Below are 16,690 nucleotides of genomic sequence, written 5' to 3' on the forward strand. Positions count from 1 at the left end.
GCAGTAATGTTGGCTTTGTTGTCTGTTGTTGACTCTGAATCCTCCTTTGTAATTTGATAAAACAATTAAATTTAATTTGCTTATTTGATATGATGAAGTAAGGATGAGTCTGCTCAAGTTTTAATTAAAAACAACAGTCGCATGTTGATTATGATCTAGTTCTACTATTGTCTGACAGGTGTTATGGTGTATTATTTTATTTTATTTTGTTTTATTTTGAGTCAGTGGGTGTTGAAGCTCAGTCCCACAGAGGAGGCCAGATTTGTCATCCTGATGAGCCTGGTCAGTATGTTGATGTTTACTTCAGTGTTTTTGACCCGTGGCAGAAACTCCTCCCAGGAACAGCGATGGGAATTCGATGAAAGCGGCGACTATCTGTGAGTATCTCACAGGATGTGAAGAGAACTTTCCAGAGAAACACTGACTTCCAGTAGAGCAGAGCGACTGTGTCAGCCACACAGGACCAAGCAGAGGGATGTTTTCTGTTCTTAGGCGACCCGCACTGACCAGGTCCACGGTTCAGATGAAGGCCGCTCAGCAGAATCACAGGTCAAGCATCTACAGCAAGCCACCCAAGGAAAAGATCGGGCCAGTGGTAGGAACCAGTTATCTTTGTAGTTGTTCTATAAGTGAGGTTGAATGAATGAGATCCCATGGTTGGTTGAATGATGAATGAAAACACACTGCAACAACAGGGACTATCCTGTTCTCTGCTAATGTATTTGTACATGCTTAGCAGCTGGGTGCTCAACTAAGATTAATCAAATTTTGAAAGGCCATGGTGCCAATGGATCTCCAAACAAATACTATAAACAGCGCCACAAAGTTTGTCTGAGAAGCCAGTATCTGTGATCACTTTACTGCCTCTAATGCGAGGAATTCAAGCGAATTGTGTTTCCCAGCCTGCAGAGCGGGAGAGATGTTTTATTCATTTCTTATCCATAAGTCAGCTCAAAGCTCTAGCCTCTGTAAAGGGATCCTATGATGGAAGTGAAACACGGTGCCCGGTGTTTATGCCGCTATAAATCTGCTGAGCTGTCCTCAGGGACGTGCAGAGGGGTTTTTACAAAGCCTGGCTGCAGTGAAGAATACCAGAGTGCCAGGGGACAGAGGGGGTTTGATGGTAGGAAGATGGAAATGGGAGCTAGCCTACTGTTGTATCATCTGATGAGACGTCAGATCAGGAGCCTCTGTCCTCTCCAGTCAACCTACATGATGTCAGGAGAGGGACAGACATTAAGGGCTATAGTGCTTTCAGTGTGTGTGTGTGTGTGTTTGGGGATATTAATATCTTCCTTTAGCAGTTTGATTCCAAAATGCATAAATGTCTATTAATCAGCCATTTCTCTTTATTTCTTCAATGGTTTTCTCACAGCAATCTATCTTTACCATGTCTGTGTTTGCTGTGACTCTCCTGGCCCCGGCTGGATGGATCATGCACCACATCCCAGTCTACCGGCAGAGACCACCTCCACAACCCTGACTGATCTGCATGGAGGAGAAGAAGAAGAAGAAGAAGAAGGAGAAGAAGAAGAAGAAAGATATGTACTATTAGTGTATGAAGCTCGTTCACATGTCTAAAAGGTTATAAAAGACTGTTAAATCTTAAAGAGTATGGTGTTTGAAGCACAATTAAACTATTCCCCTGTATAAAGAGTGTGATATTCCATCTGATGTGTTATCTTTTATTTATATAAACCATATAGGCTGATCTGGGTGCAAACAGTCAGCATGATGACAATGATGTTTGGAAAATGCATATAATGTGTATTTACACATTTACAGCAGAAGGTTCATTCCAGGAGCAGAGTCCAGAGACAGGATGTTGTTCCTTATCAGCTGGAGATCAGATGGAAATGCTCCAGTAGTTTTTGGCACAAACTAGGCTGGGTGGGAAAGTTCCCGCTTGTCAGTCTCTCTAGCTGTGGAATCTGAAGTCTGTTTATCTTTCACTTGCATTGGGAGAATTCAGTTAGGGACCTTTAAAAACAAAAATCTTAAATGCTCCAATGATTAGGAATAAAGGTTGGGATATAGGCCTAAAACTAGCTTTGAATTCCTTCCTCGTCACAAAAAAAAGAGAAAATATTGCAAATTATAAACAATAATTCAAAATTTTCCAAAAATTAAAAAAAGAAAAAAGAATCCACGTTAAAATGTAAATTGCCATCAAGATACGTCATGGTTATGGTTATGACAATGTGACAACCATCTGTTGCATGTTTGGTCCCCTATGTGAAGCACAAAGAAAAAAAAAATACATGGAATTTTAAGGAATATTAAGGCAAAATGCGCGAGAGTCGATAGTATTTCCCCTCCTATAATCAGCTCAGACACTGATAGGGTTGTTCGAATTCTTGAATGACAATTTGTCAAAGCCGGATCAGTCCATTTGGCAAGGTGTGCGGTGGCAGCTGTGTATCAAGATTCCTCTCTCGGCGTAAAAGAACAAAATTCTCCAGTCATCATCAAACTGACTCATAAAATGGGAGCTCGTTTTAATTCCGCAAAAGCCTCGTGGAATCGACTGTAGCGCCGTTAACCAGAATAAATCCATCGCGCGGAGTGGTACAATCAAGCCGAGCCTGGGCTGCAAGGGGGGTATATTCACTTTTTCACGACTGAGGGGAACACAACGCCGGGGAGGAAAAAGAAAAAAAACAATTGACAGTGTCGGTTTTATGATTCCCGAAGTGTCTACGAAATGTCTACGAAAGCAGAACAGTGTAAGTACGGCTCGGTGTGTTTTTCCTCTGTTGTCGTGGGTTTGGAAACTGTAGATTTTTTATATTTTTGTTTTAATCAAGAAAGCGAATGAGGGGAGCTGTCCTTGGTGATGAAACCGCGGTTGCCAAGGCAGGTTGCAACACGTCCTCTCACTGCAGAGGATGGCTGGAGGGCTCAGTGAAGAGGGATGCGCTGTATTTGTCTACATTTCAATACAATATGGGTGGAAACAATTTAATGGCTATCACACAGTCGTCATTTTTTTTTTTGATTGACGTGTTACGATAAGGTGCGTGCGGAAAGCGAGGTATACTATTGGTCTCAAGGTCGACCTGACAAATTCTTTACTGAACAACATGGTGGCATTAGACTGATCAATAATGTGGTTTGTTCACACCAGCCCGTGCTTGAGACACTGAGGGCTATTCGTAATTTCTTGCTCCTCCCTCCTCCTGCTTCTGAACAGGTGGACAGCACCCTGTATCACATCACACTTTATAAGATTACAAATAGACGCTCAGTGAGATGTATACTAAATTAACTCCATACACTTTCTTCAGACATTTCTTATTTTATATCTAAAAGAAGAGACATATAGGGTCAAACCTCTGTTTGGATCTCCTGCCTCAATTACCTAAAAGTTGTTTGTTATTGTTGATACTGTTTGGTGCTCAACATAGAGCTAACAAACCTAGAAAGATTGCCACTGCTGATTTGATTACAATTCTATACTATTAAACATGCTAAAACATATGCCATCTCCATATATACTTAAATAAATGTACTTTAACAAGTACAATTTTAGGAGACAGTTTTGTGTCAGAGTGTTTAAAAAATTAATCGTTTGCCACTCATGATGTGTCCCATTAACAACAAAGGAGCAAATTCTATGCTTTGCAGCATAGGTTTTGACCACACACACACACACACACACACACACACACACACACACACACACAGGCACGCACGTACGCCTGCAGCTGTTATTTTTATTTTGGGGTTTGTCATTTACAGGTCAGGGAGCGAGCTAAATACTACTGCCCAAAGTCACAGAAAATGGGACAACAATGACCCAATCCAACTTATTTTAACCCTTACTAGACCAGGCAAAAGAACTAATCATACATTCATATTTACAACAATGCCCTGAGGGAGTAGTAGAACCGGGGGAAGGGTCATACACACCCACACACACACACACACACACAGACACACCTGGGAGCAGCCCAGTTTAACCACAGTCTTGCATTGCCAGCAGCTGAGCAATTCCACTGGAGCAGTTACGGTTTAAGTGACTTGATAAAACGTACCTCAGCAGCAGTTGATGAGGGAGGAGAAAGCTCTCTCTCACTTCCACTCTGCCCAGATTTTTGAACTGGCAACCTTTTGCTTCTCTAAGCATTAGGTTACTGCCACCTCCAGGGCATGTTGTGACCTAGCTGCCACACAAAAAGGTCACCTGGTGTAGCAAGAGAGCCAGAACGCCATAGGAACATACAGCCTTTATTTAACTTGATAATTAGAGCAGCCATGCTACATGGAAACTGCTGCTAGGACCACAAATACAGAAACGCGGCTTCATGCATATTGTACCATTTGTCTTTGTGCTCAGATTAAACAAGAATGCCTTAGAGAGTCTTTTCTTCTAGATTCATATTTCTGTTCTTTGTAATATAGCCTCACTAGCAGTTGATTTGCTTGTTACTCTGCTCTTTATTTTGTCTAGTTGCTTCTAAGATACGATACTTGCAAGAGTATCACAACCGTGTGCAACACAATATTTACCCTGTGCCCTCTGGAACAGACATTGCAAACACACTGAAATACTTTTCCCAAACCCTGCTCAGGTAAGTACCCTGCGCTGGAGCCAACAGGTGAAGTAACAGACTGTAGAATGTTTGATATTTAGCTTCCTTCATAAGAAGAAGAGATAACTTAGGCTGTTCTGAAAGGGATGAAAGTGGCACTGTGCTAAATGTCCAAATCTACATGAATCTAGACTCTGAAAAGTAAAGGATTTTAGTGAGGGAAGTGGCCAGCTCCATCCTCTGTCTTGTGCTAACCTGCTTTGGGAGATAGGAATATATTCTGGTTCTGTACTGTGGAAAGAGCCAGAGCTACTATAAAGTGACTGTTCAGATAAGGTAGAGACCGAAGCAGATCCTATGGAGTTCTGGTTTTGTGTTCCAGAGGCCTGCTAATGTTTATTGATTCAGTGCCGGGCTGCTAGATGAACACTTCCCTGGGGCGGCCTGTTGTGTCCTTCCCAGAGGGGCCGGTGGAGGCCGGCTCCTCCGGCACCACAGTTGCAGGGTCAGCCTGCTCCCCTGGGTGCTGTGAAAGCCTGAGGAAGGAACAGCATGTTATTTCCTCTTCCACCACAGGTCAAGTCGGCAGCCATTTTGGACACAGTCAATTTAGATATGTGTCATTTCCCCGTTTCCAGCTAAGGGCTTCTATCCGTATCAACTTACAGCTGCAGTGGTTAGATATTTCTGTATGGGTTCCAGTATAGGTTCAGGATGGCTCCAAAGAAACTTGTAATACTGTACTAAATTATTAGCTCATTTATGAAAAGGGTGGGATTATGGGAGACAAAACTTCTATGCCCCACTTTTATTATCAGCTTAGGGTCCAATCTATTTGAGATTGGCAGTCAGCTTCAAATCTACTGTGTATGCTTCAGCCCCATAAGGATTATTCCTCTGTTGGATCGTTCTCACAGAGTATCCTGGATACTTAATGCCTTGCTGAGGGAGCGCCCCAGCACCGGCAGCCGCTGTGTTGTTTTAAACATGGCATCTCATATGTCTTTGGCACAGATGGAGCATGACAGTGGCTGCGACTGTGGTAGTCTGTGTTACAGCGGCGCGTTAACTCAAGTGACAATTGTGTCTCTGAGGGCCAGTGTCACTTGAGTGTGAAAGCAATCAGACTATATGATGCTGCGGTAACACTTGCTTCATATATTCCTGAAGCGCAGTCTCCCTCCCTTTCCCAGATATGCAGAACAAATCATCCTCCCCACATGGAACATGGTCCGCTCTCCTCAGCTGAGACTCCAGGATTATTTGGACACTTTGGTGTTTCTGTGGCCTGGGGTGAAGAAGGAGAGACGAGAGGGAAAAGTAGAGAGAGCGAGATGACAGAGAGTGGGACTAGTGAGGCTTGAAAAGTGAAGCGGGCGTATGTCAGGTTCCTAGAGAGAAAAGAGTCCCTCAAAGACAGAGGATGGAGCGGCCAAAATCAATTCGTATGCCTTCGTATGAGGTTCAGCATAAGACAAACGCAGTATAGAAAAAGAAACAGAAGGCTAAGACAGTTACCTGTGTCTCATAAAGAAGAGGCTTCACTATGTGTAATATATCTCAAGGCAGGTAGGTGTTGTAGATGCCAGACTTGGCCTCCAACCTCTCAGCTACAAAGCTAAGTCAAACTGCCGAGCTCTCTGCATCAGTGAGCCATGGACTCAGTTGTGCTGACTTCATGCCAAATTGTATCACTCATTAGAATGACTGCAGGGAGCAGCAAACATATCTAACACTGTTCCGAGATAATAATATTTGAAATGTAGCGCAGGGCTTTTTTCTTTTGGGATTGATAGTTATTAAGGAAGTTTGATTGTACTTTGAATTATTGATACACAGTTTCACTAGCAAGGACCACACCATCAACAAGATGCGTTTAAATGATTTATTGAAGGAAGATTGATGAGCATGGTTTCTGGTAGCTGAATGCGTTGTGGGGAGGCTTCGTAGGGAATCCGCCGCGGCACCCGGGCCACGACGGACCCCCAAGGGGGAGGAAGGAGAGGGAGAACAGGAAGAAAGAATAGGGCGGGGGGGAGGGGCGCAGAATACGAGAGCGAAAGGGGAAGAGAGGGTTAGGGTGGTATTTAAGGGATGCCGGAAGAGGCGCGGTTGAGGTGTGGTCCTGCTCCTGAAACTCGCTAGGTAAGCTTCAACAGTGGTTCTCTTTTGCATAGAGAACAAAATGAGGAGTGCAGGGTTTGATAGTCAATGTATGTCATGTGTCTGTACCAGTGCATTTCTACATGTGTTTTGTGTGTCGTGTGTTTGTGTTGTTTGTGTGTACGTGTGTGTGTGTGTGTGCACATATGTGTGTGTCGTTGCGTGTATGTTCAATGTATGCGTGTGAGTGTGTCTTTGTTGATGTCTATGTTCATTGTTCAAATTAATGATGTTTGCTATATGAGAAATGGGCAGTGAAAAAGTCATACTCTGTGAGGTACAGTCTGTAGTTGTGTGTTACTCTTGTGTGAGCTTCATACATTGGTGTATAAAAACCGTAATGTAAATACAGGGGCTATATTTTAAAAAAGAAATCTACATCGACTCGAATCCCACAGAGTATAACTTTGAGGGGACGAGTCAGAAAATGTCAGGCTTACATTCTGCTGTTGACACTGTAAAAATGTTCTAGGCCTAATGTTATGCATCTAATGTTATGTTATGGAGTCACAGTGTTATATGATATATCTTTACTGAAATCCCCTTACTCACTCGCCATGTGCCTCTAAATGCTGTACCTCGACTTTTGTGAGTGACCTTTAAAAAAAAAAAAAACATCAGCATTTATAATCTGGGCGCTCTTGATAAATCCCAATCATTTGTCTGATAGAACAGCTTAGCTCTTTAATATTGTGCAGTAAAAGAGCAATGCTCTCTGGCCCCCCTCCCCCCTTCCTTCACCCTAGACGCTCCACACTCAACCCAACTAGTCCCTGCTTTTTTTCCCCCTCTAAAATGGAGTATGTCCACCACCTTCCCCAGGGGACAGCAAACACAAACGTCCATCCCCCATTAGCTCACAAACATAATGCTACCGGTCATCCCCCCTGATACAACCTATTCCTTTGTCATTATAGTTTCTCCTCTACCGTAGATTAGTTGTTACATTTATTTTAGAGACCTGAATCCATATGCCTGTTGGATCTCATTATTTCTCCTGATGATACTGGTACAGTATCATAACGTATGCATACGGACATTATTTCTCTGGTGCAATAAACATGTGCTGTGACCTAGGAGCACTTGATCTAACCTCACACACATGTTTATTACTGGCTGAAGCATGTTTCAAAAGTGTCACCTCTGTATTTTCCCGAACCAATTTGGTGTCACTCCCATCCTTGACAGCCCCACTAAAGACAAGGAAATTTATTGAAAATTCGGCGGCCCATTGGCCTTTTTGCATGGTAGCCACTGACCTTACTGATTGGAAGATGGCAGCCATCCAGGGACAATCTTTTGCACTGTCCCTTTTTGGAGAAGTATGGGGTTGCCACTGAAAACATGCCATTTTTTATATTTTTGCTCCTTGTCACCAGATACGCATGAGATGCAGTGATCATTGTGCTCATGTTTTTTGTTTTCCAAGTGCAAAGATAGACAAAACATGATCAATTGAATTAAAGTCACTCTGAACAGATAAAGCAGGGAAAAATTGCCCGTGCCTTCAGTGATATAGTGAAATAGTGAGACACTGCATCCTATGTGGGGTTTATCTGGGTTTGTTTTTTTCTATTTACGCTGTCTCTGTAGTGCCATTTCAATGTAATGTGCTGTTTCTTTGTGTCTTTGTTGTCTCTTTTTTTCCCTTGTTCCCCCCCCCCCCCTACCCTCCCTCCCCTCCCCTCCCACCCCGGAGCAGCATTCTGTCCCGCACAGGCAGGAAGGAGAACCAGGAAGCTTCCAATTTGGCCGTGCCCATGACCATGTGTCTTTTTCCTGTGCCATTCCCACTCACCCCATCTCTAAGACCACAAGTCAGTTCCATCAACCCTACAGTTACTCGCTCCCTCCTTTACAGCGTTCTGCGCGATGCCCCGTCAGACCGCGGGGGGCAGGGGCAGCAGAGTCGGGACGCTCAGCTCTCAGAGTACCCCTCTCTGGACTATCAGGGCCTCTATGTGACCCTCGTGACCCTGCTTGACCTGGTGCCCCTGCTGCAGCACGGTCAGCATGGTGAGTCAAGGCCCAGTGCACCACCACTGTTTGTCATCATCATCCCCGAGCCGTCTGGCCTGCATGAAGCCACTGCTGCTTTTTTGGCCTCTTTTGTAACGGGAAGAGAGAAGTCCTGCTGAGGATCTTGAGGGATGCATGGGGTGATTGGGAGCACGCTGGATCCTGTCAACTCAGTTGTTCATAACCGATTGGATACATCAACACATAGGCCTCCTCTTCTGTGTATCATACTTGACTGCATGTGTGTTATGTAAAGTGGGAGAAATGTTTTACTCCTGTTGTGATGTGCAAATATATATGAGTTAAATGTAAAAAGTGCACAGATAAATGTAATAGTGTTCACTTAGGAATGACATTTTATTATAGAATGCATTTTAGAGTAAGTTGTTTCCACAGTGTTTTCCACAGACCCAAGGCTACATCACAGTCAATGCTCCTACTTTTCATGAATATTTTACCACTGTTAAAAAAAGCTCAAAAGCATGAAAACCCATCTCCTTGACTAGAATGCTCTACTTTTCCTGAGGGGAAACTTTACTTCAATGGCTTTTAAAGAAAGCCCACTGTCCTCAACAGAGGTTCATATTTCAGATGCTCTCTCGATTTTTTTTCACTGTTATACTATATATAAGTATGTATTTATGTATTTTCATGGAATTTTAATGTTGTAGCTGCATACAGTATGTGAATACTGTATGTACAGTTAATTGAATGAGTGTCTGTGTATCTCTCTTTGTCTTTTTTTTTTGCCTTTCCTCTTTCTCATCAGATCTGGGACAGTCCATATTTTACACTACAACTTGCCTCCTGCCCTTTCTCAGTGATGATATTCTCAGCACTTTGCCCTATACTATGATCTCCACTTTAGCTACATTTCCCCCTTTCCTCCACAAAGACATCATTGAGTACCTGAGCACCTCTTTCCTTCCCATGGCTATATGTGAGTATAACCATAATGGAGATAACATATCCTATTCCTGTCATAATGAATCTCAACCTATTTAGAGGGACAAGTGGTGATAAGTATTGTAAACAGAACAAAATCCTTATCATTAATGCTTATAGGCATTGAAGAGGCTGATGCGTTCATGGTCCCCCCCATACACCCACCCACACACACACACACACACACACACATGGATAAGCCCAATTACATAAACTAGTGCTACTATCTCCACCTCCACCATTGCTAAGACCACCACCCACACAGAATGTGAAAATAATCTTTCAAGCGGTTGTGATTCTTTCTCTTTCTCTTCCTTGCTCGTCTATAGTGGGTTCCACTCGAAGGGAGGGGGGCGTCCCAGCCTACGTCAATCTGTCTGCCTCCTCTATGCTTATGATTGCAATGCAGTACACCACAAATCCAGGTAAACCAGCCTGTAGCTGGTAGTGCTGGTAGTACAAATTTTGGTCGCTTTAGTAACGTGCATGCCTGGATAAATAGATATGATGTACACTGAAATGTTTCTCTCTGCTCAAGTTGTCTCTACTTCTTTCTAGTATATCACTGTCAGTTGTTGGAGTGTCTAATGAAGCACAAACAGGAAGTGTGGAAGGTATTTTTTTCCCTCACTAAATACATGATACAAACTTGAAGTCATTTGTGTAAAGTACACTTGAAGAGTTTCATTCCAAAATGAGATATCCTACATTGGAAAAATGTGAAACATACTGTGACAAAAGGATTTATGGCATAAAGTAAAACTCATTATTGAATATTGTTAAAATTCTCAGCTTTCTTGAGCGCTGTACATAAAAATAGTAACATTTTAGAGGATGTAGTCATCTATGTTTTTAAAATATTGAGCATGAATATCAGGCAACAATTTTTCTTTCCAAAATGGATACATAGCATGGAATGAAACCCTTCAATTGTTTGTCTCCCATTAACTCCCATTAACATATACTGTATATATATGTGTGCAGTTTGAATAGCATTGCAATTGTAATTCTAGTTGATCACCATGGTATATACTGTGTGCAGGACCTGCTGTATGTCATATCCTATGGACCATCCCAAGTGAAGCCTCCAGCAGTGCAGATGCTGTTTCATTACTGGCCCAACCTGAAGCCTCCAGGAGCCATCAGTGAATACAGAGGACTACAGTACACAGGTCTGATACTCATAATGTCCGATCTGTCGCTTTACTGTCGCTGTAATGACCAGGAGTCTAACCTTTCCCCCATTTTTCTCCTTCCCCCCTTCCCCTTAATGTCAATCTCCTGTCTCGTTTCCATTCCCCACAGCCTGGAACCCCATCCACTGTCAACACATTGAATGCCACAACGCTATCAATAAGCCTGCCGTCAAGGTGACCTCTTTTTTCAATCATTAAAAGCTAAATAAGGAGTTAGCGTTACATTGTTAGTTGGTGCGTCGTTGTTTGCAGCCTCCAAAACAATCCTGCATCTCTAAATCCAAGATAAAACCTGGTTACCATAAGAAGGTACATAAGCGGTGTACTTGAGAACTTCATGGGGAATGCACGTGGCATGTGCCAGATTGCCGTGCTGAGTTCAAGCGTGTCGGTGTGTTTGCTCTTGTGAGCGCCACAGTAAATAAATCAGGGCACGCCCGGGTGGCTGTGTGAGTGGGGTAATGATATCAGCCTCTGCAACTCAAGACCTGTCTCCACTGCTCTGCTCTATCTGCTCTGCCTGCTTTTACTCAACTGTGCTCCAAACTGACAAATAGAGTAGGACCAGGGGCGCGGACAGGGGCCGGATTTCAATTACCAGGAGCAGGGAGGGGGTACGGGGGGAGGGGGGCTTAATTGGATGCGGTGACCCCACGCAGCCCTTGAGGATAGGGTGGCATCAAGTGAGCACAGTAAATTACAGAGCACCATCTGAACATTGAGGCCATGAGCAGTGCGGTTTAATGCAGGGCCGGCACGGATCGCAAGATAACGGAGCGCAGCATATGCGTGCAGCCATCCACACAGAGGCTTGGGGAGACAGGTATAGGGGTCACATGTTTTCCTGGTTGAAACCATGATTTATTGTCCCTAGAGTATACAGTGTCAGTGGCTAAGGCAAAATGTTAGCAGCAGCTGATGTGTGGTCGTGTATTTTAACAACCCAGAATCATCGCTTTGCCAGTCTTTTGCATGAAAATGAAACATCAAATGAACAAATTGAAATGTTCCATCCGTATTCTAACTGACACTACCTGTATCACTTTTGCAGATGTGCATAGATCCCACTCTGTCTGTTGCCCTGGGAGACAAGCCCCCTCCTCTGTACATATGTGAGGAGTGCAGCCAGAGGATAGCAGGGTATGCATCTGTTTCACCCCTATCCTCCACCCCTCCATCCCTCTATCCTCCCCCTCCGTCAACAAGACGCCATTCCAAACACACATCACCTAACTGCCTGGCTCATTATTCCTCTCTTTAACCCAGGGGAAACACATTGCCATGGTTACATAATTCCCTTGCGCAGTTAACGAGATCATGATCATAAAACCACGCAGCCACTTGTTTCTCTTCTCTCTAACGTGTGTCTTACTGTAATTGCATGGCTCTGCGGTTTGCCATTTTCTTTGATGTTGAGGAAAGATATTCCGTGTCCCAGCTCTGTTAATCATAGGAAGTTGAGCTGACTGTGTGTGTATGTGTCAGCTGGAAGTGTGTGTAAGCTCTGAGGTAGTCTTAGCTAACAAATGGAGTATTATTCATACATTTCTCTGACCTTTTCAGAGACCACGCCGAATGGCTCGTTGATGTGCTCTTGCCCCAAGGTGAGTGTTCACAAACAAATAGGTGTTTGAGCTGGAATATTCCTTTCTTTCAGTCTGTCTCCCTCCCCACAGGCACAGTAAATAAAATATAAAGATACTGTATACAGCACAATGAGAGAAAGGATTCATTTTTATAAGCCACTTTTATTGTCTCATGTTGAATATTTCTGTGATTTTCTCTTTACAGCTGAGATATCTGCTATTTGTCAAAAGAAGGTAAGATTGTCATGTTGTGATGCGCACACTGGTGTCTTTGTCTACTCTTTCATTAGTTCATTGTGATCTATCTCATCGCTATTCGAGCATAGTATCTTACTTACTTATCCAGTATCCCACCGTATGTAGGATAATTGTGAGCACTATAGTTGTTGGTAGTATTCATTATGCATTTTATCCAGTTTACCTTCTTCTGACCCCTGACCCTTAGCCTTTGCTGTCATTATTGATTAAGTGATTAACTGCTTTTTCAGAATAATCAAGTCCTGCCTTATGCTTGTTTTGCTCCAAACCAAAGTAAAAGTTCTAGGAATGATTCATCCAACCAATCAAATAGTGAACATATTTTAAATACTTTTATTACAATATACAGAAATGTGTTGGACCTGGAAAAAATATTTAATGAAATCCAATTTCATCTGTGATGTATTGTGAGGTAATTTATTTATGAACTTGATAATTTTTTCTCAATTGGAGAGTCCATTCTACGAAGGCTGAGTCATTTTCTAATGGAAGTGGTGGGGCATGATGTTTGTTCGCTGTTGAACGCAGTAGTGAGGGTGTAAGTGCTCCCTGCTGGTTTCCAGGGAGACACGGGGAAAACTGGGTGTGCGATGATCTCAGGTATTCCTGTCAAGCCGAGCAGCCGCCCCAGCGTTGTCACGGGAAACGGCAGCTGACCTCCATCCTAGTTTGTCCCGCAGTTATAATCCACCGCCTCCCTTTTTGAGCAGGCTTTGTCCCACTCATTCCAGAAAGCTCTTTAAACTCCCACCTGGACTCACTCCAGCTCTGTCATTATTAACTGAGACCTTACCCTTCCATCTGAGAAGTGATTATGTGTCACGTTTACCAGAATAGCAACTTATCAATACACCTCAGTACCCATGATGGATCACAGTGAAAATAACACTACATCAGTAACATCAGGCTAATGACAGTGTTTGTTTGTTGTCGAAAGACGGACGGGCAAATGAGAGAACTCTCTGTCGGAGGAAAGATATGTTAATTTGATAGGCAGCAATGCATCCCTCTAATGGCCAAAGATTAGTGGCTGATCAGATTAGGTCATTCCCCCAATGCCATCCTTTTTATTTTTAGAAACCTGAGACACCATGGGGACGCATAAAGAATTATTCTATCCCTGCAGATATAGATGAACAAACATCTCTAAACCTATGCCCCAGATAGGAGAATATTAAAGAGAGGAATGTTATTTAAGACGATAATTAGACCTGAACGTCGCTTTTGATACCCAGAAATAGATTTATTTTTAGAGGCTTGTCAGTATGGTGTGATTGTGTGATGTGTTGTGATTGCAGCAGGTTTTTATTTAGCTGCCTACTCCTTCCCAGAATAGAAATAAAGTACATTTCTGTTCTCTCTTCTCTTCTCTTCTCTTCTCTTCTCTTCTCTTCTCTTCTCTTCTCTTCTCTTCTCTTCTCTTCTCTTCTCTTCTCTTCTCTTCTCTTCTCTTCTCTCCTCTCCTCTCCTTTTTCCCCCTGTGTCTTGGCTCGGTAGAACTGTAGCTCTCACGTTAGGAGGGCCGTGGTCACCTGCTTCTCGGCCGGCTGCTGTGGGCGCCATGGCAACCGGCCTGTCCGCTACTGCAAGCGTTGCCATGTCAACCACCACAGCAGCGAGGTGGGGGCTGCGGCGGAGACCCATCTGTACCAGACCTCGCCCCCTCCCATCAACACCCGAGAGTGCGGGGCTGAGGAGCTCGTGTGCACTGTGGAGGCTGTTATAAGGTGCGTTCACAGTGTTTAGATTGATACATCACAGCCGCACACAGGCACATATGCCTGCTGTGCTGCAAATCGTGGTCTTACATGAATCTGTACACAATTAAATATAGGAAAATTCATATTCACTGTATGTCAGGATATTTTCTCTCAGTCTTTTCTTGCTCTTACTCTGTTTTCTCTTCCTCCCTCTACATCTCCCTTTCCCACATATATATATATATACAGACATATAAATTATATATCAGTTTCTCTGCCTGTATCTCTTTCTGCTGTTTTTCCATCCCTCTGTAACTATTATCCCTCCATCTCCGTCCAGCCTGCTGAAGGAGGCAGAGATTCACGCAGAACAGCGTGAGTTTGAGCTGAACAGGCGTCGTCAGATGGGCCTGTCTGCCTCCCACCACTCTCTGGACAACATCGACTTTGACAACAAGGAGGATGACCAGCACGACCAGCGGCTCCTCAGTCAGTTCGGCATTTGGTTCCTGGTGCGTATTCGCCGGCTGCTTCTGTGTCCATCAATAACAAAGCAGGCATGAGATAAGGATGTGTGCACGGCCTCTTATCACCACTCCGCTGAATTCAGCGGTACCTGACTGAATTAGTTTGCCTCTCTGACGCATTTCCCTGCCCTTTGCCTGTGTCTCCCCCTCCTCCTCCCCCCTGCAGGTAAGCCTATGCACCCCCAATGAGAACACGCCCACAGAGAGCCTGGCCCGGCTGGTCAGCATGGTGTTCCAGTGGTTTCACTCCACCGCCTACATGATGGACGACGAGGTGGGCAGCCTGGTGGAGAAGCTCAAGCCTCAGTTTGTCACCAAGTGGCTGAAGACGGTGTGCGACGTGCGCTTCGACGTCATGGTCATGTGCCTGCTGCCCAAACCTGTGGAGTTCGCCAGGGTAAGGGTGTCAGCGTCAAGTGACTTTACATAGACTACCAGTCAAGAGTTTGGACACACCTGATTGAATGTACTATGTTTTTCATTATCTTAAAGCCATTTTGATCTAAAGGCTTATGCTTAAACACTTGAAATCTGTTTTTTAGACAAATAGTGAAGTTGATGCCTATGTGTGAATTTCTTTCCAAAGCCTATTTCATAGTTTTGATGTCTTTACTATTATTCTGTGTGGAAGTGTGGAAAATAATAAAAATAAAGACAAATGTGGTGTGTCCAAACTTTTGACTGGTAGTGTAGGTAGGGGGTTATGGGGGATGTACAGGGTGCTGGTGTTGGGTGTGTAAGGTGGTGGGAAAAGGTTATGACTTTGAGTCTACTCAGAAAAGACATAAAGATTACACCTCCCAGTATTATTTGGTCCATCCATCCCATCCCACAGGGCAATGCACATCCATACTCCTATCTATCTCAGTTATAGTGCATGCTGATCTTTGTGCATGCTGAACATGTTGCATGTTGGAACAGCTAGGAGCGAAAAATGACATTGAACCAGGATGTCATTGAGGATTGAGGTCTATTGGTGTTATTCTGGGCAGGTCACCATCTTCACTCCCCCTTGGCTGTGTTTGATCTAAGCCAGTCTGTGCACTCTTTTCCCCAGGTGGGGGGTTACTGGGACAAGTCATGTAGCACGGTGACCCAGCTAAAGGAAGGCCTGAACCGGATCCTGTGTCTGATTCCCTACAATGTCATCAGCCAGCCGCTCTGGGAATGCTTCATGCCTGAGTGGCTGGAGGCGATCCGCACCGAGGTTCCCGACCACCAGCTCAAAGAGTTCCGGGAAGTGCTCAGGTATATTCACCTCCTCAGAGACAAAATGTTTACATATTGTAATTATTATTGCTGTAACAAATGCAGTTTTTTTGTTATATCAAAGTAGGTGTGATGGTGCGTAATAATATTTCCTTGTTAGTTACTTGTATGCCTATGCCTGCAGTGAGTTGGATATGAGTTGGTTATCTTAAAGGAAAAATCCACCTTAAAACACTTTAACACATTAAAAAACAGATATTGGCTGACAGATTTTGTTGCTTAGTGGGTATTTGAGCTTGATATATTTTTTTTCAGTTATCTAAAACATCAATTGTAAACATTGGGTTTTGGTGTCAGTCGCTCAAGGGCTTATTTCTAGACTCACCATTTTGCACCAACATTCAACAATCCTACAGGGAGGAATCAATTGTAGAAGAGGAAGAGATAAGCAATTTCTCCACCGACAGTAGCCTCAATAGACCAGAATGCAATGCAACCACAAGACATATTGCATCTTGAGTAAGGGCCGTGACCTTCACTTTTCCTTGACTG

The 16,690-nt window shown here is 43.7% G+C and overlaps 2 protein-coding genes across 4 annotated transcripts in view; both read left to right on the top strand.

Annotated features, from left to right (window-relative positions):
• The first annotated feature begins 387 nt into the window (after positions 1-387).
• On the top strand, positions 388-1,663 carry LOC139663551 (cytochrome c oxidase subunit 8A, mitochondrial-like). Its single transcript, XM_071542255.1, has 2 exons — positions 388-595; positions 1,376-1,663. Exons 1-2 carry the CDS (start codon positions 476-478, stop codon positions 1,481-1,483), a joined length of 228 nt encoding a protein of 75 aa, XP_071398356.1. The 5' UTR covers positions 388-475; the 3' UTR covers positions 1,484-1,663.
• Positions 1,664-2,704: 1,041 nt separating this feature from the next.
• LOC139663545 (protein unc-79 homolog) overlaps positions 2,705-16,690 on the top strand; it is a 33,254-nt gene continuing 19,268 nt past the window's right edge. For 2 of the 3 annotated variants that reach the window (XM_071542248.1, XM_071542249.1), the window contains exons 1-15: positions 2,705-2,726; positions 4,454-4,574; positions 8,401-8,714; positions 9,487-9,657; positions 9,992-10,087; positions 10,221-10,276; positions 10,705-10,834; positions 10,968-11,032; positions 11,910-11,998; positions 12,422-12,462; positions 12,650-12,678; positions 14,200-14,429; positions 14,743-14,914; positions 15,096-15,326; positions 15,987-16,177. In XM_071542248.1, the coding sequence (XP_071398349.1) occupies positions 2,705-2,726; positions 4,454-4,574; positions 8,401-8,714; positions 9,487-9,657; positions 9,992-10,087; positions 10,221-10,276; positions 10,705-10,834; positions 10,968-11,032; positions 11,910-11,998; positions 12,422-12,462; positions 12,650-12,678; positions 14,200-14,429; positions 14,743-14,914; positions 15,096-15,326; positions 15,987-16,177 (1,958 nt within the window). Of the gene's footprint in view, positions 2,727-4,453; positions 4,575-8,400; positions 8,715-9,486; positions 9,658-9,991; positions 10,088-10,220; positions 10,277-10,704; positions 10,835-10,967; positions 11,033-11,909; positions 11,999-12,421; positions 12,463-12,649; positions 12,679-14,199; positions 14,430-14,742; positions 14,915-15,095; positions 15,327-15,986; positions 16,178-16,690 lie in introns of those variants that run through there. The other variant, XM_071542250.1, reaches the window with a different exon arrangement.

The sequence above is a fragment of the Centroberyx affinis genome, unplaced genomic scaffold, assembly GCF_046629955.1.
Source record: "Centroberyx affinis isolate AG114_WGS23_722 - 3 ecotype Tasmania unplaced genomic scaffold, CSIRO-AGI_Caff_v1 ptg004046l_1, whole genome shotgun sequence".
Lineage (NCBI taxonomy): Eukaryota > Metazoa > Chordata > Actinopteri > Beryciformes > Berycidae > Centroberyx > Centroberyx affinis.